The 27,548-nt window shown below is 38.5% G+C and overlaps 2 protein-coding genes and 1 pseudogene across 3 annotated transcripts in view; 2 read left to right on the top strand and 1 right to left on the bottom strand.

Annotated features, from left to right (window-relative positions):
* LOC146486039 (uncharacterized) overlaps positions 1–1,287 on the top strand; it is a 3,454-nt pseudogene extending 2,167 nt beyond the window's left edge.
* LOC146486038 (myotubularin-related protein 13-like) overlaps positions 1–13,773 on the top strand; it is a 37,046-nt gene extending 23,273 nt beyond the window's left edge. For both annotated transcript variants that reach the window (XM_085097591.1, XM_085097598.1), the window contains exons 30-39: positions 2,528–2,773; positions 2,853–3,005; positions 3,650–3,823; positions 4,329–4,409; positions 4,812–4,941; positions 8,110–8,246; positions 8,779–8,892; positions 9,524–9,620; positions 9,733–9,770; positions 10,737–13,773. In XM_085097591.1, coding sequence (XP_084953717.1) covers positions 2,528–2,773; positions 2,853–3,005; positions 3,650–3,823; positions 4,329–4,409; positions 4,812–4,941; positions 8,110–8,246; positions 8,779–8,892; positions 9,524–9,620; positions 9,733–9,770; positions 10,737–10,829 — 1,263 coding nt within the window. In that variant the 3' untranslated portion in view covers positions 10,830–13,773. The remainder of the gene's footprint in view (positions 1–2,527; positions 2,774–2,852; positions 3,006–3,649; positions 3,824–4,328; positions 4,410–4,811; positions 4,942–8,109; positions 8,247–8,778; positions 8,893–9,523; positions 9,621–9,732; positions 9,771–10,736) is intronic.
* A 1,027-nt stretch (positions 13,774–14,800) lies between these two features.
* Positions 14,801–27,544, bottom strand: LOC146486037 (protein saal1-like). The gene is made up of 13 exons (XM_085097620.1): positions 27,237–27,544; positions 26,260–26,343; positions 21,556–21,635; positions 21,039–21,098; positions 20,334–20,446; positions 19,508–19,637; positions 18,679–18,761; positions 18,426–18,593; positions 17,661–17,987; positions 16,860–17,038; positions 16,182–16,277; positions 15,555–15,641; positions 14,801–15,320 (listed from the first exon to the last, which is right to left on the bottom strand). Exons 1-13 carry the CDS (start codon positions 27,504–27,506, stop codon positions 15,291–15,293), a joined length of 1,707 nt encoding a protein of 568 aa, XP_084953746.1. The 5' UTR covers positions 27,507–27,544; the 3' UTR covers positions 14,801–15,290.
* Positions 27,545–27,548: the final 4 nt, after the last annotated feature.

Raw genomic sequence — 27,548 nt, 5'->3', positions numbered from 1 at the left:
ATCCAAGTTTACCTATTTCATGCGCACAATAGAGTCGTTTGAAGATTACGTTGACCCTATTCAAGAGGCGATTGACGACTTACTCCTCCCAACACTATTCAGTCAAACGGAGCCCCTCCCTAGCAATCTGCGTCAGCTTTTTACTTTGACACCCGCTCAAGGAGGGCTTGGCGTACCTGACTTACGGTTTGAAGCTCCACAGCAGTTTGCTGCTTCTACGACAATAACAGCATCGCACGTAGATTCCATCACCAAACAGAGCACTTTCATGGTGGCAGGCGAGAGGTCCACGGAGGAGTTAAAAAGACAACATCAAGCTTCAAAAATTGCGTCGGTGAATTCGAGAATGGAAAGTATTGATTCCACTCTACCCTCGGATCTGCTGCGGTCAGTTAACCAATCGAGAGACAAGGGTGCGAGCTCGTGGCTTACCGCAGTACCTCTTGTCGATCAAGGCTTAGTGCTGAATAAACAAGAATTCAGAGACTCTCTGCGTTTAAGGTATAATTTTCCCCTGTCTGATTTACCAAGTAAGTGTGTTTGTGGGGAGAAGTATACCGTCTGCCATGCCCTGTCATGCAAAAAGGGAGGGTTCGTGGCGCAGAGACATGATGGCGTCCACAACCTACTTACCTCTTTTCTTGGTAAGGTTTGCACCAACGTTGAAGTCGAACCACAACTACAACCTCTCGACAATGAGCAATTCAACCTCAGAAGCGCGGTGAGAAGTCCGGAGGCAAGACTGGACATAAAGGCAGGGGGCTTTTGGTCTCGAGGAGTTACAGCATTTTTCGATGTCAGAGTAACGCATGTTAACTCCAAGTGTAACCAGGGAAAAGCAACATCGACAATCTTTAAAGAGCAGGAAGAGGAGAAAAAGCGGAAGTACCAACAGAGGGTGCTGGACGTTGAAATAGGATCTTTCACTCCCCTAGTTTTTGGAACCAACGGTGGGATGGGAGCCGACTGCAATTGCTTTCTCAAACGCCTAGCCGAGAAGCTCTCAGAAAAGAATGAGGAACCTTATCACATTACTATCACCTGGATTAGAACATTGCTTTCTTTTGAGATTTTAAGGTCGGCACACACATGCGTAAGAGGCTCCAGGACACCTTTTCACAAAATTCCATTTGGGGATTTCATTGATGACTGCCGCTTAAACGCTAGCCAAGCGTGTCTCCGCTAATTTTAGAAAGTGAATGATGGCGTGACGTTGTAAATTAGTATTTTAGGATCTTTTTAACAACTTTTTTTATTTCATCAAAATTTTAGTCTTACTATTGTTAAAAAATTGTGCTTGGAAATAGTCGCTTTTTTTTAATCGAAATGAATTTTAAATATTGAATTGTAAATAGGTTTTAATAGCTCTTTTTTCTACTTTTAACTTGTAAATATCAATTTTGCTTGGAATATTATAATAAAGAAAGATTTTATTTATAATAATAATAATAATAATAATAATAATAAGCTTTAATTTATTCATCCATCTTAAAAAATAAATATACAATGGATTAAGGTGGGGGTTCACCTGAAAGCCGTTTTCACGCCGCTTAAAATCGGTCAAATAGAAATATCTTGTTTGCATTTCAAGCAATACAAAAACCCTCCATTCATAACACAAACCAATGATTTGGGGTGTTTTATGAATTTTTGGGTGATTTTTAGGTATATTTGGAAGGAAATAATTTTTCTTGAAGGATTGGTAAAATTAAAAGAAATAAGAAATGTTGAAGATTTAGTGAAGTTTTAAAATTAGAATTTGTAGTTAATAATTAATAGACGGATACCAAGTTAGTCCACTAGCAACCTGGGGTGCTCTTGCGTGGTTATCGACTGTCTGTTAGTGTTCCAAAAATCATTTTCTTTCTTCTATCCATGCTTAAAACCTCTTCAAATTTCACTCAAATTCAGGTAGAGCCCCACCTTAACATAATTGGATCAAAAGTTGAAAATACGCGATCATAAACAAAGGAGTCTTGCGGCCCGCGCCATAAAAGAGTTTGCATGTCTTTTGGTTCTTGACCTTGGTATTGCTACTGGTCCCGGTGTTGATCTCAGGTTATATGTCTGTAGCTAGTATTTGGCTTTGTAGTGAAAATTTGATTTGGGTGTTTTTTTTTTTTATTTACAATAATTCTTTCCAATTCACGCTTTGTCGCTACTTTTCGTCTTTCCTCCAATGTCGGGAGGGATGTTCTGTCTTCTGCAGAAGTTCTGTTTTGATGTTTTCAATGGTTTTGTTAAAAGTATATCTACAAGGCTACATGGGATGCGTATCTCAATTTTCTCAGGTTGAGTAAAGGATAATATATATAGTTTTTTGTTATCATTGAGCTGAAATTTCATGGATTTAACACAGTCAGCAACAATCATAATTATTGTCATTAAAAGACAGGCTGAACAAAATTTATGCTTAGTGGCCATAAATATGGTCTTTCAGTGAAAGCTACAGTTCCTAATTAAATCCACTCCAGTTGAGGAGGAATGTTGTTGACACTGCTTCTCTCTCTTTTTGTTTCTCTATTAGATCATGCTTCAGTTTCCTGTCTCCTTTGAATTCAATGATCATTTTCTGAGTACCATTGCTTACCACCATGTGTCAATGAGATTCCGTACCTTTCTGCTGGACTCAGAGCATGAGAGATCTGAGTCTGGTTGGATGACTGAAGAAGACGCCAAACCCAGAGGCAAATCACTCTGGGATTACATGGACCTGCAAAAGAGCCGATCACCGCTATACAACAACTTCCTTTACTCGCCTGATCAGCGCAAGGTATTGATATTTGAAATATATAATGTAGTTTATGAAATGTACATGTAGTTTGGACATTTTTTCATTTTTCCTATTCCAGATTTTACGACCATTCTGTAAAGTACCAAGTTTGAAGGTGTGGAAGTATTACACAACAGAGAATCTGTCAACAGGTCCAACTTATGACCTGGAGCTGATCAATGATGTCACCACAACAACTGAAAATGAGCAGCAAAGTGGAGATGGAAAACAGGTGGGCACTGTAGGAGGATGGATAGCTTGTGTGCAAATGTCGCCTGTACTATGTTGTTTCTAAAATAATTATATTCCGGGTGTTTGGAACCAGTCCATTAACAAGCAGCTCTGTTTAAAGGCCATTTCAGACTTCATACCTCTCATATACCAAGTAGTAGGCAGTTGTTTGGCAGTGGTGTAGCATCTAAATCGCTTTTATAACTGATTTCAATCAAGCACAGAAAGGGCTCAAGGTATCACAAAGTTTGCTGCAGAATACCACATTGGAGAAGAAATATATTAATAACTTTCATTGACAATAACAAAATTGGGATATGCAGGATTCATAAACGTTGCATAGAAATACTCAACAATTGAAGGAATATCCTCCAAGAAAGCTGTTGTTTGCAAAATGACCTAGTTTGACAATGGAGGGATTTAGTAGACCTCTCACTTTCAAAAACTCTATTTTCACTGGGCTCTTATAACCTGCAGCTGCATTGTTTTTTAGGGATGGGAACATTGTTCTGTTGTTTATTCTTTTGTCCTCTTGGCCAGCCATGTAAGATGTTGCAGACAGTGCAGGTCACCGCAAGGGATTAGGATGAAACACCAGTGAAAGGCCAATATTGAAAATGTTGTTGGTTTTATTTTGATTTGAAGGAAACCTATGGTAGCTGCATGTCAGGTGTCTATGGTGATGTGACTCAGTTTGCAAATGATGAATGCTCATGGCTACTTCAAGAACTTTACAGACTTGAGGAGGAAGCAGATCAAAAACCCAAGAAATGGGAACATCATTGGCACAACCTCTCATATCCCTCCACAAAAAGAATGGTGAGATTCTTTTGCCTTTTTTGTAAGAATGGTTCACAGAGCAGCTTCCACTGGAGTGAACCCTCTTTAAGAGATTGCCCACAAGCTTGTATTTTCTTGTTAACGACTCTCTCTGTGACTTCTTGCCAGCTCAAAACCAAAGTGTTAGTCATGAGTACTGTTGTACTGCCAGGCAGTTGCAGAAACTCAAAGAATTCGAGGATTTCTGAAATAATGTCTAATAATTATGTCAAATATCGTATTATCCACTCAAGGCTTTTCAGGGATACCGGTAATTTACAACACAGTGTTTCAGACTTTACCAGACTTCTTGTGGCGCAGTTGTCTACCCTTGTCTCACTGTTGGTTCTATCAAAATATTATTTTATTGCACAATAGGGGTAATATGTTAAAAGCAAAGATATTCTGCAATATCAAAAGCTTTCCTCAGCCAACAGTGGCAAAAATGGAGATTGATGGCAAGAGTTACTTCAACGATTTGCTTCTGTTTTTGTTTGATTTGCAGTATTGTCCTTCCAACACCAAATGGTACAGCAGTCAGCGATTAATACTACACAAGAGAAACACAATGGAAGTTATTCTAAAGGTAAGTCTTCTGTATCATGGACTCATTCCACACACAAAAACTTGAAAAGTCAGTACTGGTTAATAAATTCCATTGTAGTAAATTCTGAGAACAGAAGAAATGTTTAACATGCCTTTTAGTCCTCAGCGATGGCTTGTAATGCTGCTTAAGCCATTTTTACTCCTTGGGGGAGGGGGCGGGGGAGGGGAGCATATGGCATCAACAATGACTTTTCATCCAACCCTGTTCTTTTGCCATCCTCTGGACCTCAGTCCAAGACAGGCCTGTTATTCCTTGGCAATTCCTCTAGAGTGCTGCTCCTCCAGGACTGGTTCTTTGGGCTTCACCTTCCCCTGGAATCATGAGGATTACATTTGAGGGCAGTGTTCTCAGGCTTACAATAATATGGTGTTTTCATTCCAGGGCAAACTGCAGGTACAAGAACGCGGAGCTCAGGGCTTCTCCCAGCCACACCACTTTGTTCCTCATACATTCATGCCACCGTCTAATTGTGATCTTTGTTATCAGATGATCATTGGTATCCTGAATAAAGGTGAAGGAAGGAAATCAACCATGCACTGACTTCTCTTAATTGAACAGCATATCTTACATTTTATTATTCAGCACATGGTAACACTTCCCAAATGTGGTCATAGCACTGAATATTGGCCATCCATAGTCGACAGATATCCTGCCATACACATAATTTCATGTGTCGGGGAGAAAAATGACAAAATAAGGATCATCTCCAGCTTTTCTGCAATAAAACTGTTTGGTTATCAATGTGTTGAATAATAAAACAATCATCCTGCTCAAACTTGCGGAATATCCCCTGATTTTAGCAGACAAGGCCATAAGTATCAGGCAATATTCCGCACAATTTTGCAGGATAATTGTTAAAGTGCCCATATTGGAAAATTTTTTATTTTCTTATCTGAATCTAAACATCACCCTAAGAACTTCAGTGAAAAAATTTTTCGATTTGCATAAAACGCGAATTTTTTATGAATTTTACAAATCTTTAAAATCCTATTTTATTGCGGTCCACCCGCCCCGCTGATGAGAATGCCGACAGGCTCACAATAGGGCAACGTGACATGGTCTGTGACGTACATTCAGGAACTCTCGAGTCTATGCACTCACTTGACCTTCAGTAAAGTACATTCGCGGCAGAAAGAAAATCGTCAGATTCACCGGTAGGAAGGAAAAACTTAGCTCCAAATAAGTATATTCCATGGCAGAAAACTTATCTGACACGGAAAGTGAGCAAACCGCTGAAGAAAGCAGCTAGGACGAATTTGAAAGCGTCGAAGTCGAAGCGATAGATGGCGTCCACGAGACAAGTAATACGTGTGAAGATGATGATACACTCGAACCGTACGCGGACGAGCCGATAGCAGACGAAGAATGGCTAAAAAGATATCGCAAGGAACAAGAGGAGAAGCAACGACTCGAGGAAGATTTAACGAAACGCTTGGAGAATAGAGTGCGTGTTAGTGGATGGTAAAGTTCTCACCTTGCATTTTGCATACGCGCTCTTCATTATCATCTGTCAAAACTATGGCCAAGTACTCACAAACATTCGAAGGAATTATTTTCCATGTAGATGTACTTGTGGTAACTGTAGCCGTGATCTGCTAGCAAATATCAGCGAGTGCTACTGCTGCAAGGAACTCGAAGGCAATTGGGAAGCGCTGACTAGCGACATTGTTCTCGCGGAACTACAGGAAGGACACGTGTTGAACTGTGATAATAATAGCTTGTCTCGTTCTCTGAAATTTCGGCCGTAAATTTAATTGTAGGATGGAAGTTGTTAGCTTGTCCAATGAACAGGTTAATTTCCTTTTTGTCACTGTCCCACAGTTTACAAAATCCATTGTATCTTTTAGGCGCATACGTCTTGCGAAATGTTTGAAGTCTAACAAGAGTTGGCGTCTAATGTAATTCGTGTCTGTCACTGGTGTCGGGACAAATTTGAGCCCTTTAGAAATAACGCTAACAGGCTGTCGCTAAGTTGTTTGTTTGAAAAATTCTTCATTCATTTGTATCTCAATCCAATTTTTTGCCCATTTTTTTCTACGCTCTTTGCGTTTGTTATTTGTTTTGTGCCCTTTTTTATTTTGAACCCCCGTTGTGGTGGTTAGGTTTTCAGAGATAAAGCTGTTATACTTTTCAACATTTTTATTGTTTGCAGAATTCTGCAACACATGTGTGTACAATATTTGTTTGAGCTCGTGGAATTCTTGCTGCAGTTTATCTACCTTATCTACATCGTGGTTTACAATGTTTTCTGTGTCCGCCGAGTGCGACCGTTCTCGCATCGATCTATTTACATCAGTGGTAGCATTTGTGCTAGTATTTTTTGAGAGCTTGGTCTCAACGAAACTTCGCGGATCTCACGATCTATGAGAATATATACCAAAACAATTACGCTATATTTTATAAAACTTGCGACTGAGTTAACAGTGAGATCAAACTATAAACCTCAGAAGGTTACAACGATTATAATGTCACAAGCGGGTGTGAATATTCAGCATCGAAAGCTTACCATTCGCTTTTCCCTGCTCCTCTTCGAAGGTGTCTCTCGGTCTTCGTCTTCCTTTCGCTTAGCAGTTTTAAAGGATAAGCACAAACGCAATGTCATCCTACTTCAGTTCACGTTTTAAGTTTAAACCTGACTTCATCAGCCTTGTGAAATCCTCGTCATTGAAGTGCATCGAGCACAAGGACGAGGTCTTTCCAGGCGCGCGTCCACATCTTCCTCCGCTCCAGCATAAAATCGATCCATTTCTTTCGCCTCCTCAGTCTTTGCGGGCATGTAGTGCCAAAGAAAGGAATCCTGTGCATGCTTATTCCATTTGCTTCGTCTTTGATGTTTCCACATCTCGCTGCAACACATCTTTCCTGCATTTTCGAGAAACGTGCAGAAATACCGCGACTTGTTTTCAGTGAGATCCAGAGAAAGGCTGAAGTCACGTGTTCCTGAATCTACGTCACAGCTCTTGCTAAACCGAGAGGAGACTAATGCGAATGGTGGGCCAAAATGGCGGCAAATTTGAACGTCTTATAAAATTCATAAAAAATTCGCGTTTTATGCAAATCGAAAAAATTTTTCACTGAAGTTCTTAGGGTGATGTTTAGATTCAGATGAGAAAATAAAAAATTTTCCGATATGGGCACTTTAAGTGGCCTGTCTTGATCCCAAAAAAGGGCTGGGAGTAACTCAGATTTCAAGTCAAAAAGTTCAGATATGCCTCCCTCACACTAAGCCCTTCAATAACATTTAACATGTTAAATTTTAAAATTAATTATACGGTGTTTGACTGAGAACTGATTATGATGCAATTTCGTAAAGATGTTCACTTCAGGAAGGAATAAAATAAAATAACAGAAAAGTGGTTACTTAGAGATTCAATACTGTACATTATCAGATACCAGAAAGAGTGTGATCATCAAGTAGCAAAGTGAGAGGGGGGTGTTTCTGGACAAAACATCTAGTTTGATATCATGATTTTCAACAAATACAAGAGAGTAGTAGGGCTGATTCTGAAAATTTTAGATAAAATTGTGTAATCACCCTCATTGCGAAAATAAGTGCAAATATGAGAAATTTATTTTTACCAATATTATGATGAGTTTTCTGCTGGGCGTGGTAGGAAATGTTCACAGAATAGCAAACCAGAGTGTATTTAAAAAACTTGTCACTTATTTTTATTTGTAGGAGTGAAGTGTAGTGAGTGTGGCTACAACTGCCATGAACGATGTCAGCCCCAGGTTCCTTGGCAGTGCAAGAAGAGAGACCTCCCTGAACAGCCTGGGTCTGGTATGACCAAGAGTACAATGAGCCTGCCAACCGAGGTCAGCACTTGTTTTTCGTTGATTTCCAGTAGACCTGCACCCTTCAAAAGCTCTATTTTCACTGGACCCTGATAACCTGCCGCTGCATTATTTTTTAGGGTTGGGAGTATTGTTTTTGTCCTCTCGACCAACCTTGTAAGATGTTGCAAACAGTGCAGGTTGCGACGTTTCTTGTACCCTTGGTGGGAGGGGGGAGATGACAGGGAGATGTGAATGAAGCCAAGTTGTTGTTGGGTTTTTTTTAATAGAACCTTCTATTATGCTAAATGTCCAGTGACCCAGAACACAACCCAAAATGCTGATTCTTCTCAGCATAAAACCCCCTCCAAAAAACGTCCTTACCCAAAACCTCTCCTCCCCCAAACATAGGCCAGTAAGTAACACCCCCCCCCCCCCACCAGCCTTGTACTCCAGTCACTTCAACAGTGAGTAGAATTATCAGAAATTTTCATTTCACAAAATAGAGACTGCAACAGATTAGTCCTGCTGGTGGGATGTGTGAATAATTTGACATGATTTGCTTTAAATGCAGCCTGATGCTTCTCACAGCAAAAAGCAGCTTCACTGTGGCCATCTTTATAAGAAAGGTCATCTGCTAAGGCAGTGGAAATCCAGGTGGTTTGTCCTGGATACACAGAGAAATCAGGTACGCAACATGTTCATGTTTAATGTGTAGGGAATAATGTGCTAGAGCACAGAATACTGGAAAATTGTAATAACTAATTAATTTTATTACAATTTTCCAGTATTCTTAATATTATTATAACTGTCGAAATTAATGCTCGTGCAAGTGTGGTTGATTTTACTGTTTACAATGCAAGCAAGATTACATAGTGTTTACAATAGATTTAATGTGTGAAATATTGACCCATCTTATTATTTCTAACACGCTAATAATATTAATTTCCGCGCACTCTCATTGGATGAAACATGTCACGTGATATAAATGAGACGGCCCTTAAATCAGTTGATAACAGTTGTCTGATTTGATATCTGTCGCCCAATTTTTTTCACAAGCCAAAGCTGTTTCTTATATTGTTGGAGATGTTTCTTGATCATGTCATATCAATCAAATTCAGAGAGTTGCCCTTTCAGGATCCAGCATTTATTGATTTGGTGAGAGTTCACATGGCACAATGTCCAGCTGAGGTATATTCTGGAAGTTTATCTCCCATCCTGATTTAGGGTAGTAGAGATGAATTTTGGATGCTGAAAGGGCAACTCATAGAATTCATCAGTTCTGTCCTTTTAAATGAAGTTTTTAAATTCACTTCTAGTTGCGTTATTATGACGGGGAACATGACGAGCATTTGCAAGGCTACGTTGATCTTGGGGAGATGACAGCGGTACAAGCTCTCAGTAACATTCCTCAGGGTAAGACACATCAACTTGCTTAGTAAAAAGGTCCTTACACTTACAGTGTACTTAGTGAGGTGAACCCACAAAATTTACCAAAATAGCTTTGTTATATCTTATTTTATTTTAGGTGCTCCTAAAGGTTCACAAAAAGGAACATTTTTTGACGTAAGTTTACTGTTTTTTTGGTCAATACTTTTTTTTCCCCTTGTTTTTTTTCTTTTATTTAAGTCCTACATATTACTTACAACACTAACACTGCTTACAATTTTAACATTATTTACAAAACTTAATTTCTAGCAATACGTAACACTATATTTACAATATAGTAACATTGCTTACAATACTAACTTTAAACACAACACTTATGTTAGTAATGCTAGCTATTTTTATAATACGATAATTATAATTTTTATTTATTTACATAGTTTTCTTTTGGTCAATACTGACAGTTTTGTTGTGACAAAGAATTGAATTTATTGCCAACTTGCAAGTGCCATTTATCTTCAGGATCGTACTCCCTTCCCACGCATCTCATTCATCCTTCTTTTAAGAAGCCTAGTCTGGCTTCCTGTCCACTTTAGAGTTAACAAAATGTTTCCTATAAGTTACAAAGCTTTAAATGGACTTGTAACTAGTTATGTTTCTGAACTGTTAAGTAAAAGTATTATAAGCTGTTTTGGACAATTAGATCAACAAGCTTAAACCTACTACAAATACCTGAAATGAACACTGTCACATATGGCGATAGGGTGTTTTCTGTTTGCACACCTAAGTTAAATGGAATAAGCTGCCACTTGAAATAAGAAGCTCAGACACTCCTATATTGCTAGTTTTAAATCCAAACTGGACTTTTCTTTTCTAGATAATATTTTAAGTGTAGATTGTAATTTTTATGTTTATTTAGTACAGTTCAAATTGTTCAAGTATTATTGTGCTTTATACATTTACTTCTCCATAGTTTTTAGTTAGAGCGTCGAGTCTTAGTGGGATGCTCCTAATACTGTATAATTATTATTAGTATCAGTAGTAGTATTTAGTAGTAATTATTGTTATTTCGCCCCGTCAGGTGGGGTTTGTGAGGAGGTTTTTATTAACACACACTGATTGTGTACATGTCATATCTTGTTGCAGCTACGGACAACAAAGCGTGTCTATAATCTCATGTGTGACACCCGTGAAGAAGCTCAGGCTTGGGTGGAAAAGCTACAAAACATGAATGTGTAAAGAATATGAATGCTACAAGCGACTGCAAATATTTCCTTACAACAATCAGCAAAGTGAGAGGATCTGCTCACAAATGCCATATCATCAATTACCAAGTCACAGATGAAGGACAGCTAAAGGACAGTTCAGTGCGTAATCAGTGGAAAGGACTGCTGGTGTATATGATGACAAAACGTCTTGAAATGTCAAGAATTACTCAGCATAGCTTATTTAGATTTCTCTTCAGCATTTGAGCAAGGCTAAACCAGCCAAGGACCATTTCCTTTTGTGTAATTCCAAGGAAGCAACAACCATGTTTTTTAGTGAGATCTTATTTGTTATACAATTAACTATAAATGAGCGAAAAAATGGAACGACGTTTCGGTGTCATCCTGGCACCATTTTCAAGTAAAGAATGCAACAGAAAAGATAATTTATACGTAAAGTGAAGGTGTGAAATAGAATAAATTAAATTAAAACTGAAAGTAACTGTCCGGTGTTCATTCAGAAGGTGTCATAAAATGGGAGTTTTGTCCGTTAGACAAATAGTTTCGCACGAATGGAGTCTGACTGGGTGTTTAGACTCGGTCTCTTCTTTCTGATCCAAAGCATTTCGAATATTAAACAATCAAGCTTTCCCTGACATTTCTTCCAATGTTCATCAATGCGTTGGTGAAGGTGACGGCTGGTATAGCCGACGTAATCTAAACACGAGTCTAAACACCCAGTCAGACTCCATTCGTGCGAAACTATTTGTCTAACGGACAAAACTCCCATTTTATGACACCTTCTGAATGAACAACGGACAGTTACTTTCAGTTTTAATTTAATTTATTCTATTTCACACCTTCACTTGACGTATAAATTATCTTTTCCGTTGCATTCTTTACTTGAAAATGGTGCCAGGATGACACCGAAACGTCGTTCCGTTTTTTTGCTCATTTTTATAGTTAATTGTATTTCTAAATTTAATCTTATTAGAATCTTATTTGTTATTGTTTTATACATTAATAGAAAACCAAGTGAATTGTTAATCTGCATCATGTTACTTAATAATTTATTATTAATTTTAACTGGTGGTCACTGCTTTGTAATGGCACAGCAAGCTACAATGCTGTACTGTGGGAGATTTAGAGACCTTGATTGAAAAATTCCTACAGCTCACTTCGCTATAGTACGAAAGACTGAGAGTTGCACATGCGAGCTTAAAAAAGTTACTGATAAGCTGTGGTTTTCTTTGCTATGGCACATAGGGGATTGAATGTGATTTGTTATGGTTCATATCATATATAATATCCTAATATCCTTCCTGTGATTATTGCTGATCAGAATTAAGTCACAGAGACTGAAGGATGTAAAGTGTTGGTAGCATCGTGAAATTTACTTTTCGCCTTTTACAGTAGAGACATTCATTTTGACATGTAAATTCTCTGACAGCAGTCAGAGGCGATGTAATAACCATCGCGCACTACAGAGACTGTCTAATTAAGGATTTCAAGATTTATGAATACCTTGCGTTAGTTTTGAGAACGTGATTCTGAATGGTTTAAGAAAGTCAGTGATTGAATGTTTCGACAGCTCAGAAATAGGAAGATTTTTAGATAAATTTAGAAGCTTTATTAAAATATAAAATACATGTATAATTTTTAATGTTGTGAGATATTTTACCTCAGTTAACTATTAATAATAATAATTACATTCTGTATTTATTACAGTGAAGATGTTTTCTTTAGCTAGACTTTTGCAAACGATGAATCATTTTATTATTCCTTTACTTTTTGACGGATTTCCAACCCTATATGCATAAATACTCTCTCCCCTTCAATTAATAGACCCTTCTCTAAAATGGCAGCCAAATATTTAAATAAGTTAAAATTAAAAACGTATACCAGCACTAGAAAGAGCACTTTTACTTTAGTAACCCTGCAAAGTTTTAGCCTATCAGGTGTAATATCAGCTGAGAAAATGTAAGTTGAAAAATGAAAAATTTACAGGCGTTTGTATGACTGGGGGTATGACGCATACCTCCAGTGATACAATATGCTGAAACTTTACAAGGTTACGAAAGTAAAGGTGCTCTTTCCAGTGCTGGTATCAGTTTTTCATTCAGTTCAATTTTAACTCATTCAAATCTGTTGCTGCCGTTTTGGACAATGGTCTATTAGACTTCTTTTGTGGAGAGAAAAGCTGTTTGCAGATTGTGGATTTTTGTTCTGGGCTAGAAAAAAAGTTGCAGGTTCAATGTGCAGACTGTTGATGAAAATTGCAAGTCACGGATTAAGGAAAAACAATGTGTTGGCAGTTTACTGCAGTTTTCAGTATGAACTAATATAATAGTTGCTTTTACCACTACTTTCAGTCATGTGGAAGGACATAGCGTTCAAGGCTACCAAAAAAGTGACAAAATTTACTTGGCATAACCTGACTTTGTGTTGCATAACAGAATACAGCATGGATCTAAGTTCAAGGATCGATTCGTAACCCACAAAATGTGGCCTGTGGACCAGTTGAATGTTGGCCCTTTCTTCAAGACATGTTTGCTTAGCAAAGATTATTTGCAGTTATTGGTTTTGAACTTAGGGGTTTCTTAGATGTTGAAAACTGCAGTAAACAGTTTCTATGAACAGCTTCTTTTTATCATCATGCATTTTCTCGTTATACAATTTCACAGTCAGATCAAGTCTTATTTCTACTTCATCCTTACTGCAGGCTTTCACGGTACTGGGATCAGAAATAATAATTATTAATATTAAATGCCAAGTCAACTTTTTTGTAGAGTAATTTATCTAAAGATAGTTGAATTTAAGCTGCTTAAGTAAACAGCTTTCATCTGCATTGCTTCTGCTGATAGTTCTTGTAAAAAGAGGATGGTAAATTATTTTTTATTTCATGGGAGTAATGTATTTTGCAAAGTAGCAAATCTTTACTTTGCATTTGTCAGAATAAAGCCTGTAATTGTCATAGATTTTGCATTTCTAAATTCTTCTTTCTTCCGCTTTTCTGGAATGTTTAATTTCCCGTCAAAATTCCACTGCATGTGTGGAATTTATTCATGCTAAACCAAATGGTTGAATGAAGTAGCCGTTTTAAGTGTAAATTTATGAATTTTATTATGCAAATTTATGCATGTATAAATATTTACGTAAATTTATGTCTATGCCATAAGCCAGATTCACATAAAAGCCCTTCCAAGTTAAGGTGACTCGACCCAGTTATTTTTTGGCGGTACCATCCTACTTTGAAGCTCTCTGGTATCCCCACCTTTACTTTTATCGTAAGTCTAACACAGAATGGATAACATATAGATCAATCTACAATATAGCAAAACAATTTTGGCGATCGGAGTAAATGTCACGTAGTTATAGTGCCACGCCCCTTTGAGGTCTGAGTCGAAATTCTTCTGTTGTCGGCTTTTTTTTCGTGAAAATCTCTTGGCTACACATAGTGCGCATTAGTGCCTTGCGCTGAACAGAGTTTCACCAAAATCGCAAAGACCCAATTTGAGAAATTCAGCGCTTTGCAAATTTAGGTTATAATTTATGTAAAAATGGTAAGCAAACTTTACACGATTATATCTAATAAACTATGAGAGTTTATTCCTTTATTTTGGGGATCTTTACAACAGATGGGTCCTTTGCAAGTCAGCAAAAAGCTTTAGGGTCTTGTAAATGCGCGCGATTTCGAGCAATGCAAACAAATAGGAATTATACACTTAGCTATTTGTTGACGTTTGTCAGAGTTTTTCAATAACCATGAAATTCAGAATCCGGGTAGTTAGTTAATCAATTGTGACCCTGACAAAATTTGAAGGAAAAAAAACCACGAATTTTTAAGAAAATGCCTTTTTGGGAGAAGGACTCTTAAACGTGACATTATCTTCTATAAGCCCAAACTTGAGTAAACATTGAAGATTTTTAGTTTGGCTGAGTTTGTGCTTTGAGAGTTTTCTATTGTTTCAAGTCTGTCATGAAACAGCATTCTTGAAGGAGCCATGGAAGTAACAACTTTTTATTTACTTTTACTGTATTTTATGTATCGTACATATGATAAATTACACAGGGTTTCTACTGTTACCAGCCTAGTGCTGAAAGGGCCACCCTGCCTAAATAAATTATAAAATGACTTGACAGTAAACCACGTTACTTTACTAACAAAGATAATGAACACTCTACGTACAGGCGCCACAGGGACATTTTATTCATAACAACATAATGGTGCAGTAAAGTACATGACTTGCAAAGAATTTTTGTTTTATATTTTTACAATATATTAATCACTTCAGTTGACTTGACATGTTGAAAATATTTCCTACAAGTATGTTCCAAGTGTTTCCTAAACTCACTTTCCTAAACTGCTCCCACCCTACACCACTCCTGGGTGTACTTAGTCCAGGAAAAAAAGTTACATTAAAATGATTCTTCATTCCTGTTCTTATCGGAGTTGTCGTAAAGCCAGACTATTTACATCAGTTTGTGGCTTGACTTAATTTTCTGTTGTAATTGAGCTCTGGACCTGAAAGATATGGAAATAAATATCCACAATATTAATCCCTCTCTCACATAGCATGCTGCAGACTTGCAACAGCTTCACATTCAAAGTAAGACTTACCAATTTGGATTTTGAGTTCAATTTGAAAGGGAAAAAGTTCTTCTTTCGTTTGAAAGGCATCGCAATTGGCCTCTTGGAAATGAAGTAAATGTTATAGATGCCTTAGTTCACAATGATGACAAAAAACTTCAGTCTTACCTTTTGTGCATAGAGTCTTTCTGAAAGATTTTTGTGTAGGCTGGATAATTCCGATATGCTCAGGGTTGATTCTACCAGGTCAAATACCTTGGAATAATACAAAATTTACCATAATAATTATTAATAATTTTAACTATTTTATGAAGTTATTTATAAAACACATCTCAACAAATATCAGCTTGTAAGACTTAATCTAAGGAAATGCCTTTATTTATCATTCTTTAAAAAATATTTTGTTTTTGTTAGTTTGAATGAGTTAAATTCTAAAACCATGAAACCTCCATTTAATGAAGTACCAAAGGACTAGGGAAATTAGTTCATTATATCGAGGTTGTGTTCCATACATTTTAAAAGGCTAGGCTGGAGATTATCGTTTGTTAAATCGAGGTTCCACTGTATGCTCTTTTGGCACCCCAGGGTAAGTTTCTGATAAGGGCTCAAACAAATCATTTTCCAATATTCTTGTGTAACCCATACATTTTTTCAGAAGTGCCCTGATTTCTTGTGTAGCATTGTGCCTGTGCTTAACAGTACAACTGGTCAGTAAAATCATGCTCCACTCCACTCTCACTTTCAAACTCAATCAAAAGTTACAACCATGAGCACAGAAGTGTTTCATTCACTTACCAGTGTATTGTAGACTGGTATTCTGCTCGCATAATGAACAATTTTCTGCAGGAGGGTTTCATGAGGTGCTAACATGCTTGAAACACACTTTGGAGCCTGCAGGGTGATGAGGTAACAAATGGACAAGCATAAATAAAAATTTAAAAAAATGCATATAAAAACTATAATATGTTTATGAACAAAGATTTTAGTATAGCAGGCCTATATGGGTACAAACAAATTGCTTGGTAATCTAGATCACAAATTTAGTGGACTTAACTTGGTAGCATTCTACAGAGGGCAGTAGGTCCTGTAATCAAATGTCAGCAGGACGATGAAAGGTAAATTTAGGACTTTGTGCGATGGTGAAACTAGTAATTTTTCGGTGACCCTGAGGCTTTCCTATCCTTGCAAAAGAATTTGAAATTCCAGGACATCTTTGCACAAAGAATTTAGTCTGCAAGACATGGGAAAATTGACAAAAATGTTGCCAGACATATTTTTTGAAAGACTTTTTGCCACCCGGGCTTGCTACAGACACAGTTATAAGCACTGGCCATTTTAACAGCACTAACCATGTGAGCTGCAATAAATATTAATGCATAACGAGCATGCTAACTAATTTAAAAAGTAATTTTGCTGAAAAAATTCTAAACTTTCATCTTTTTGCCTAGCTAGAACAATGAATCAGGCCTTTACCTTGGCAGATTCTGAGATGACATCTTTTAAAAAGCCAGTTGCCACTGTGAAATACTGATGGTGAATATCTGGGACATTTAATTCATGACTGCCGTCATGGTCTGTCATGACTTCCTTGGTGGGTGAATCATCTTTGGAAGAACAACCTGCTACGGCTTCTGTTGACTCCCTACTGTCAACTGCAAAATGAATTATAATTTTTTCATCTTCCAGTATACTGATTCAATTGAATGTATGACTTATGCCCACTATAAAAAAAAGGCTTGTAATGTCTTTACAGTGTGACGTGCCTTACCGTGGCCACCCAACAAACTTTTTTTTTTTTACAAGTTAGCCATAAAATATAAAACGACATGTTTTCAATAATTCGTTGTTGCGTCACTTGCCTGTTGGACTTTGCAAAGAGGCGTGACCGAAAATCAAATTCGCGTATCCTGATTGGCTAACTTGTAAAAAAAAGTTTGCTGGGTGGTCACGGGAAGGCACGTCGCACTATAACTGAGTTTGCCATAAGCCAAAATTTGTGTTTCAACAGTAGACAAATTAATTTGCAGTGACAGAAAAGCTTTCTTTGAAAAACGACAGTCAAATTCAGGTTTTTGTATGTTTGAAAAAAACCTCTCAATACCATTAAAAGTAACCATTATGAATTAGAGGGAGGATTTATTTAGATAAGACTGGGGGCAAATTATATAATTTTTGGAAATTACCATACTGGAAATTTTTGGAAAGCTTTGCAAATTTTGACAGTTTCGATACTAAAGGTGTTATGCAGCTACTAGGTAAAGGGAATCAAAATACTTTTAACTCCAGATGTTTGGTCAGCTTGTTTCTCTTTTGGCTTTTCTATCTGATGTTTTACTGGTAGATCATTGTCTTCTTCAGCATTTCTCTCCCCCTGTCCACCACTGGTACTTGCCAAAGGTTCAGGCTCAGAAGAATTGATTTTGGAATGATCATTCTCTGCTTCATTTCCCAGCTTATTTTCTTCATTGCTAAAACTCCTTTCAAATCTGTGTTCATCGCTTTCAGAGAAAGAGAATCTGTTGCAGCTGGTTTTGCTTCTTTTGCGATGAATCTTGCAAGAATATCCCAGCAGACCCAACAGCACCTTCATGATCCTTGGATCTGCATATTAAATTTTAACAAATTCATTATACAGTTCACTCCTGCTACCTCTAACATTCAACAAAAAAATTGACACTTTTGACAAAGCAGGAGTTTGAGAAAGAGATGAGTAGATTTCTGTAAACAGCATTCAACTAAAGGAAACATGTTTCTGTTCATGATAGCTGGTCTAATGTCTTCTAAAATAATAATAATTATTTAATAACAATATCAATAATAAAATTAATATTAATACTAATAGTAATATCAATAATATTAACATAAGTGAAATGATAGAAAATTATTGTTACGTGATTGTGCAGTTGCAGAAACCCCCCTCTCAGTGAAAGAGGTAGTGAGAGTTCATTGGCAGGTTAACCCATTAGTTCCTTTACTACTCTGTCTGGCACGGGTCTGTCTTCATCAAAGTAAAGTGAGACACGAGAAAGCAGAGCTTACCTTTTTCCATGGCAGTCAGAACAGTAATCGGATCTGCTACAAGAATCACATTCATCACTGAGAAGGACTCAGTAAGCGACACCTCACGACCAACAATGATTCCTCCTTCATCATGTCCGCACTCAGCAATAAAATGGCACAGCAACGGGACAACGGATATACAACTCACTTGGAAGAAAACAAGGGGGTGGAAAAACATCAATCCAAACTTTTCTTTCCGTTCTTTGCAAAATAATTATGACCTTTTACTCACCTAGTCCTTGAACACCTTGTTCTACAGTGGAAACCATCTGAAGAATATGAAGTAGGGTTTCTACAATGTGCAGTTGCTCTGATCTGTAAGTAAAACAGGGTAATACTAGTTAACAACTACATAATAAAAAAATGGGGAAAGCATTTTCAATTGATGATCTCGATCCCAGGCTCTCTCTCCTTTGCCAAGTTGGTGATGATGTCATCTGCCCCTGCAAAATCTGCGGGGGATGCCAGATATGCATCTCTAGATCCATTGATTCGTTGATTGTCCCATACAATCTCAACTCCAAACACAATTAGTAATGCATTCCTTCTACATCAAACACAATATACACAGCAAGCTCTTCGTCCCTTGCTAACTATCAAATGAAAGTTAACTTGATAGAAACATCCCAAGAGCCAGCCATCTAAATGTTTTAGCATGACCTGGTGACTAATCTATTCAACAAAGTAAGATTTCCAGTAATGTTTATGTGGCTTATTTCTAGCTACAAGTAGATGGTTTGCAAGTTCCACAATATTTTTATTTTCCTTGCTTTTGCTCCCAGGGCAGTCTATCCCCTCCCATAGTAATTCAGATTGAGAGTTTTCCCACCCCCCCACCCCCCCGAGGAAGATCATCAGAAATTCCTAGAGGGAGGGGGATCTTAAAAGTCAAAATTTTAGAAGCAAAGTATGAAGCTAAATGAGAATTCCCTAGGGGGGAGGTGGGGTGAAAAAAAAAAAAAAACAATCCGTGGGGGGAGTATGGATATTATCTTAAAGTGCACGATACCCTCGCGGAGGCATTAAAAGACTGGAGGTCACACAAAACCATTGATACATACCTCATATGCATTTGCTTCATAGCTTCACAGACAGCTGTTACCAGAGGCAAGTCAGCCCAAGTTCTCAGCATTTCGTCTCTTGAATCAAGAACCTTATCCACCACCTGAGAACAGTTGGTCAGAAGATCCACTAACAAAATTTAAAAGCAAAGAAAGTCAAAATCAAACATGTTTCCTTACTTAAAAAGATGAATCTACAAATATTTAGTTGTCAGTGATCACTTAGTAAGCATCATCATTCTTTATTTACTCTTTGCTTTAATTTTAAGAGTAACCAAATTAAAAACTGAAATTAATCCCAGATTTCAATTAATTAAGTATTTCAATCTGTAAAAACACCCCCCAAAAATACTAGTGCCACAGTAACATGCTGCTTAATTACTGGTAGCCTTAATTTGAATGGTAAAATGGCATGAACTTATCCACAGACTCAGAAGTTAGAACCACCTTGTATAAGGTACAACAAAGGAAAGAAGAGCTTGGATGCAAGTACTAGCACATTAATCAGACTTGTAACTTATTATAGAGACCTTTAAATTCTAGTACAAGTATACCTATGAATCCCTTGTAGTTCAACAGTACTCGCACTAGAATCTAAACGTCTTTTTTGTTTTGTTGCTCATTTCAAGTTTTTAAGCAATAGCCTTCACGAAATTCCGTTGTAAATTATGATTGCCAACCAGACATTGCACAGTATTTTTGACAGTTATTTCCCAGAACTGTTTGAATTGTTCTTTTAGAGCTAGTGCAACACATGGCTATAAGTTTTATAAACCCAAGGGTGGAAAGAATGTTTGAGGGATTAATCTATATTTAACAATTTTACCATTTAAAGAGTTCTCCAGGATGTAAACGAAATTCTTGAAGACTGTTTCTGTTTCCAGTACTCCCATCCACTGACGCAAAACTTCATTGTTACTTAAGCAGACATGAATCAGCCTAACCAAGAACAAAAAACAATTAAATTATGCAAATGAGCAGGCAGGGAACTACAAATCCTGAGAAAATAGACCTGGAGTAGTTTTTACTAAGAAATTAAGAAGCAAACCAATACTCGATCAAAATGCACCTGCAACTAACAAACTTTAGGTGGGGATCACCCAGGGTTCAAAATTTTCGTTCTGTTTCTGACTAAAGAATTGCTTGTTTTTTTTTGTTTTTTTTTTTTCACTCTTTACCAGAACTACCCTTAAAATTTGATTGCGCACTTTATCAGATAAAAAACACTCAAACACCTCCTTTTCAAGATAGTCAAGCAATATGCACCTATATTGGGACTATCTGAACTTGCAAAAACAGCAAATGTTACAATGACAGTTGGCATTAAATTTTTGTTCTCAGCTGATGTTTACACCTAACAACTTTACATAATTATAATATTATTTCTGACAATATTGTCAAAAGAAGTTTAATTAGAAGTTTAAGATTATCAAGTAAAGGAAACTTTTTTAGAAAGAGCGGTAAACATAGCATGAAATCAAATGACTGAAATATTCCTTGGTAGAAGATAGTGGCAGACTGTGTATATTACCTGGTAACCTCCACCAAAACAGGAGCATCAGGCTCGTCAAGTAATGCTGTCACAACATCGCTGAAAAACAAAATATGAAACCAGTTAAAAATCATAGATTTACAATTTATTTAAAAAAAATTTTACCTGCAAATTTGTTAATGGCAGGTAAACAGACTAGAAAGCATTGTCTCCCTCACTAGGCCTATCTACCCAACCCACCCCAAAAGTAAGTTTAGACTAAGCCCAGATAATTTATATAAACTAAGGCCAAAACCTAAACGCATGATTTAGCAAAAGCACTCCTGCAGAAGATCAAATGTTAGTCAGTCCATGAAAATCTGAGTGAAAAAATAAAGTCAAAATAGTGATGCCTTTGAGTTAGTGATATAGTTAAACTTTTCTAGTGATCTATTAATAACATGGGTTTACGTACAACTTACAGAGCTCTGTTATCCAATTGTGCATTCATGTCAGTTTGTACAAGTCTGTATTGTGGATGAGTTATTTTTAAACATTTAACACATTCAAGTCTTACATAAGTTCTCTACTTCTCATCATCTTCATGCACACTTCATGACTGCAGGCCATATTTGCCAGAATACCAACACAGATTTCCTGTCCGTTACAAAGAGTAGAACATCATCTTATTGTATCATATTAAACAATTCTGCTAAATACCTTTAAGCTTAATATATTACTACTGACAATGTTCATGTGAGAAAGAATAAGAATAGACTGTTTATTCAAAAATACATCGCAGTCATTAGACTGAATTGCGTATTTTACAGAGAAATATATATAAGTATCTAATGGGATTATAATACGTATGGTTACTAGCTATATACTACGCATTGTTTGTTGCTAGGCATCTTTTGACATTGCATACACAAAGGACTGTCTAAAGCGGTCTGTGCGCGAACGTGGTAGATTATATGTTCTCTGTCGTCGCAGGCAGTAGCTTTGTTCATTTCTTGGAGGCAGTAAGTTGTGCAATTTATGCCCCGAGTTGTTGGCGATTGAATCAAAGAGTCGTTTACATAGTTCATTGCGTCTCTCTTTTAGTGTTGGCAGGCCTAGGCTGTCCAAGCGGTCCTGATATGACATATCTGGGAGAATTATGGAAAGAACTCTTTTCTGTATTCTCTCCATATCCTCACTGAGATAAGCGGGGAGCGCGTGATGGAAGAGGGGAGCGCAATATTCTAGGACAGATCTGATTGTTGTACAATAGAAATTCACAATGTCATTACAAGGTACACGAGCCCTTTTCAGGAGAACAATGAAATGTATCCACTTGTTTGCCTTCTTAATGCAATCTATGACGTGATTGTTCCATTTGAGGTCACTAGATATGGTAACACCTAGGATTTTGGCGCACTCGATGACAGGAAGGGCTTTGCTATCTACTACAAGTGGAGAAAAGTTATGAGGATTTTCCTTAAAGTCAATAATTAACTCTTTGCACTTGTCAGTGTTGAGTTGCATCAGCTGGGATTGGGACCAGGTGTCCACCGCAGTAACAACGTGTTGTACGTCACCCAGGGAGCCACAGGGTAAGGTTTGAGAGATGGTAGTATCATCTACATACTTCCACGTTGGGGCGTCAACTTTGAGGTCATTTATCATAAGCAGAAAGAGCCATGGTCCGACTTTGGTTCCCTGTGGGACCCCGGCCGGGACTGGGCCCCACTCAGAGAAAAAGTCTGCCGACAGTTTTACCCGTTGTTGCCAGTTTATCAGGAAATCGGTCACCCAGGCTTTGATGCTGCGCGGCATGTCAAGACCATTGATCTTAGCAATGAGGATCGTATGATCAATGAGATCAAATGCCTTTCGATAGTCAAAAAGCACGACCCTGACGGCTGCCCCTATCCCGTCTGTAGCCTGTGACCAGTGGCGAAACTTCGAGATCAGGGCGAATAAGGCGGAGGATTCGGGGATGCTTCCATACTGATCATAGTCGATCTTCTTGAGTACTGCGGGACCAACATAAGTGGCTTCAAGTCCTCCGCGAGTTTCGAGATGGTGGGGGTCAGGGAAGTGGGGCGCAGATGCTTACTTAGGTCTTCAACAGGCTTCTGTTTGGGTAGCGGTACAACGTCAGCTAGCTTCCACGGCGAGGGCAGCTTTTGCTCTTTATAGCTGGAGTTGAGTATAGCCGTAACGGGTTCAACAAGAACCTCTGCATACTCTCGCAGGAGCCAATCAGCAACACAGTCAGGTCCGGCTGCTTTACGCAGGTTTAATTGCTTCAAAGCAGCCAAGACTGCAGACGCGGATACAGACAACACATAGGGGTCATCCTCGTGGGCTGCGATGGGCATTAATGGCTGAAAGTTTTCCATTGGTGCAAGAAAGGCTGAGTTAATTTTGTTGGCTATTTCAAGTTCACTCAAATTGCCATCCAAATGTAAGCTGGAAAGAAAAGACTCTGAACTGGAGCAGGGGACCATTCCTGCAACCCGTTTGACAGCACTCCACCACTGAGAGGGCTTGGTGGACTTGAGATGGTCAACTTTGCTGGCAAAGTTTTTGACGCGAAGAGATTTTCGCTCGCGGTTAACGAGGTTGCAGTACCGGTTGAAGGCGTTCTTATCTTCCTTGTTGAACGCTTGCTGGCGCAGCTTGATAAGGTTTTTAAACTCTGCAGTGATCCATGGCCCATCATTAACGTGTGTCTTGAAGTGCTTAACCGGCATGATGTGATCCATGCCAATCTGGATTATATCCACAAACATGTTTAACCTAGCTTCGCAGTCATCTCCATTAACTGGGGATCAGTCAATTGACGAGAGATAGCGTCCAAGTTCCAACTTTCTACTTGGTCGTGTGTCTCGCCTTGCCGTGGTTTTCATACTGCAACCGTTGCCCTTGGGTCTCGCTTTGGGTCTCACTAAGACAACATTGTGGTCAGACATGCCAAAGGGGGGAAAGGTTTGCACAGCCTTTGAGTCGTAGAGCTGTGGAAGGTTAGTAAGTACCAAGTCCAAGATTTGGTCACCCCTTGTGGGCTTATCTACTAGTTGCTTCAGCTTGAATTGGGTGGTCAAACGGCGAGTATTTAGGCAGTTGAAATTGCCGCACAACACAAAACCGCAACCGGGGTACTCTCCTTCCAAAGAAGTGAGGGACGCAGACAGATAGTTCACAAGTGCTGCATCTCTGATGCTGTTGTTGAAGTGTGGATGGTATATAACACCCGCGACGATACAGGGAACACCGCGTGGAAGTCGGCTGGGTCGTAGCCACGCCCACAGTGCCTCAATGTCAGGATCCGACAGTTTTTCTAGGTGCTTCAATTTGATAGAATTCTCGATGTAAAGGCCAACACCGCCGTGATGGTCTGTGGTGCGGTCAAGATGGATCAATGAGTAGCTTGGGATCTGCAGCAGTGAGTCACACATTGTCTCTCTTAACCACGTCTCGGTGAAGAACCCTAGATTAGGTTTTAGATCCAGGACAACAGAACGAACCTCGTCAGTCTTGGTTGCCAGTGACATGGTGTTAGCGAGTAGTGCACTAAGGCCAAACACTGAGTTTTCTTTTCCCTGATTTGATGGAATTGTAGGGGCAAAATGTGAAAGGTTTCGCCCATGCACACCCGGTGTGCGCTGGGGACCAGAAGGCCGGTCTCGCAGGCGATTTCGAGGCTTGATCACCAGAATAGAACCGTTGTTTATTCCAACACGCTGTAAGGTGTCAATCTGAACATTTAATGTAGAAGACAGAGCAGTATGTAAATTACTCTCGCCATTGACGTTTTCCTTTTCGCCAGAGAAGTCGGTTAAAAAACTGCCATAGCTAAACAAGGGCTGTCCCATGGAAGATTCCTGCACAGTACCGGGTCTCGGTAGGACTTGTTTCCTCCTGTTACCACCACGAAGGCCACGATACGTAGGCTTGACTCTAGATAGACCAAGGGAGGTCAAGCGTTGCCATAAGTCTAGTGCAAGACGGTTGTTAGTTTGGATTGAGAAGGATAAAGACCTTAGGAAGGAGCTCATGTAGATGGCTGCCATACTGGGGAACACTTCTTATCCAACAGGCTTATTTTGCGTAGAAATAATGAGTAAAACTCCAAGATTTTACAGAGATTAGTTTCAACACGTGCTGCCAGGCGGGCACTTAGGCGTATATTCAAGATACCACTTGACATTGAGGCATACCTGCCAACCCCCAGAGTTCAAAAATCTGGAGACCTCTAGAAATCTTTGCAATTGTTAGTAAGAATATCATTTTGAACAATGTCTGAATACTCTCCGAACATCACCTGAAGGCCTTCTGAATGTTTCCAATGTCTCTCAGTTAGAACAACATTTACCAACTGTGTATTGTGTAATTTGATTGGTTGATTTCTAACCAATAAAGGTACTGTACTCGCTAAATATATATCAATTTGACTGCTCTGTTTACGTTTTCCGATTGAAAACAGCTCAAATAAGAACACTAAAATTAATACACTTCTTGTTTTATTTTCCTGTAATTTTGACATCTCGAAAATAACGAAATTAATGAAAAAAAAATTGAAAAAGGCCACGGTAGGTATTTCCCGGGAGATTTGGTGGTCTTACCAGGAGACTGGGAGATTTGATGAAAAACTTGGAGACTCCTGGGAAAACCGGGAATGTTGGCATGTCTGATTGAGAGTTTTTTCATTCAGTGACACAGGCATACTCAGAAAAAGAAAATCCGAGTTCTCCTAAGAGGAGTCAGACCTATGACCTTCCAGTTACTGGCTCTGATGCTCTACCACTGAGCTACATACAGGAGAGTCCAGAGAGCAACTGATTTGATACTTCATACTCTATACTGCTTGGATGAATTTGAAAGTTAAAAAATATTTTCTTGATGGTTTCACATTCAAAAGCGAATCAAAATGTAACATCTGTGTGGGAAGTGGAGTCCTCAAGTTCCATGTTTGTGCCTATGACCTGTCTCTCCTAGCTTAGTCTTGTATTAGCGGATTGGCTGGTTGAGATAGAAGCCATCAAACATTTTTACGAAAGATGTAAAAACACTAACAAGAAGGCTTCATCAAATGGCAGCACTATAATAATACAGTCAACTCTCTCGTAGGCAACCACCCTTGGGGTACGACAAAGTGGTCACTTACGGGAGGTGGTTACTTACAAGAAGTGGTCGCTATGAGAGAGACTTTGACTGAATACTGATCAGGCTGAATGATTTGGAGAGTTACAAGCACAAAAACAAGGCTCAGTGGTTACATGTAAGTACATACAGTGACTCTTGCATTCTGCGACTTTAAAATGGCATCTAGAAGGACTTCAGTCGTTTCCATTTCTTCTAAAAAGGCAGCAACATCCTGTGGTTGATATGAAAGCATTATATATTGACTGAAAATTTTTGTAAAATTATTAAACACAGTACCAAAAGCATTCTTAACTCATTTATTCCTAGTAATGACAAAAATGTCCTCCTTACAGTACAGAACCTCTAACTTTGTCCTATTACATGGACAGGTCAATGATCAGTGCTGAGGATAAAACAATATTGAAAATGGAATGTTCAATGTATGTATGATTAGCTTCTGCAATCAATGAAATTTCCACCACTTTCTGCATATGCCCAAGAGGGTGAAGCACTGACAAGCCACAATCATTGTAATTCTATCCTCATGGATGCTCACAAGTGTAGGTTATTTCCAGTAAAGGAATTATTTCAGTAACCCCTCTCCTACCAATCACAGCTATATTCCAGATATTCTTCCGCTAACTTTATGAACTAATTATTATTCATGAAGTTCATAGATGTATATATGGGATCGGAGAGAGGAACTAGAACTGGCCTACTGAGGCAGGGTATATCTTTTTTGAAAACATTTTCCTTTTCTTTTCTTTTAAGTTTCCGTCATTGAAATTTTTAAACAAGCACCTTCTCTCTGTCATTATAGTCCCAAAATTAAAGGACCTCTGTGACCCATAATTTCTGGTCCCAGTTGTTCAAAGAGCTGAAACCTTTATATCTAGCAAATAAAATGACTCCAACTAAATAGATTTTATTCGCTGGATAGCGAATTATCTTCTGGATAAAGTTATCCACTCTGAACAAGGCGCCAAGGTCACTCCTCCTTACCCTACCCCTGAGAGACTTGTCACACGTCACGCATTCCCGTAAAAATACGGGCAACCAGTACCACATGCACAAGTTCTTCGACAACTCGCACAATCTAAAAAAAATCTCTTTTCGGCTACTCACAGCATTCATGGACATATCCCAGAGTTCACATAACTCTCTTTCAAAGGCATCGTCCAACTCGTGCGGGTCTTCATCCTCGCGCTGTTGTTGTCGTTCTTCGTCGGGTTCATCTTCAGATCCCTCTGTACTGGTCTGAACTACCTGTACTAACTTCATTAGCGTGCTTAACACCCATTTCTTGCTAAACACTGTTTCACCTATATTGTCGTATTGTATCAGTTCAATTTCCTCAGCGGATAATCGAGGAGGCGATGGATTTCTGTCTGCCATCTTTGAGCAAGTTGTGTTCGGAATTGTTCGGAAACATTCGTA

The sequence above is a fragment of the Pavona decussata genome, unplaced genomic scaffold (assembly GCF_977016875.1).
Source record: "Pavona decussata unplaced genomic scaffold, jaPavDecu1.1 SCAFFOLD_21, whole genome shotgun sequence".
NCBI classification, from domain to species: Eukaryota; Metazoa; Cnidaria; class Anthozoa; order Scleractinia; family Agariciidae; genus Pavona; species Pavona decussata.
This window is presented reverse-complemented; position numbering and strand designations above follow the sequence as displayed.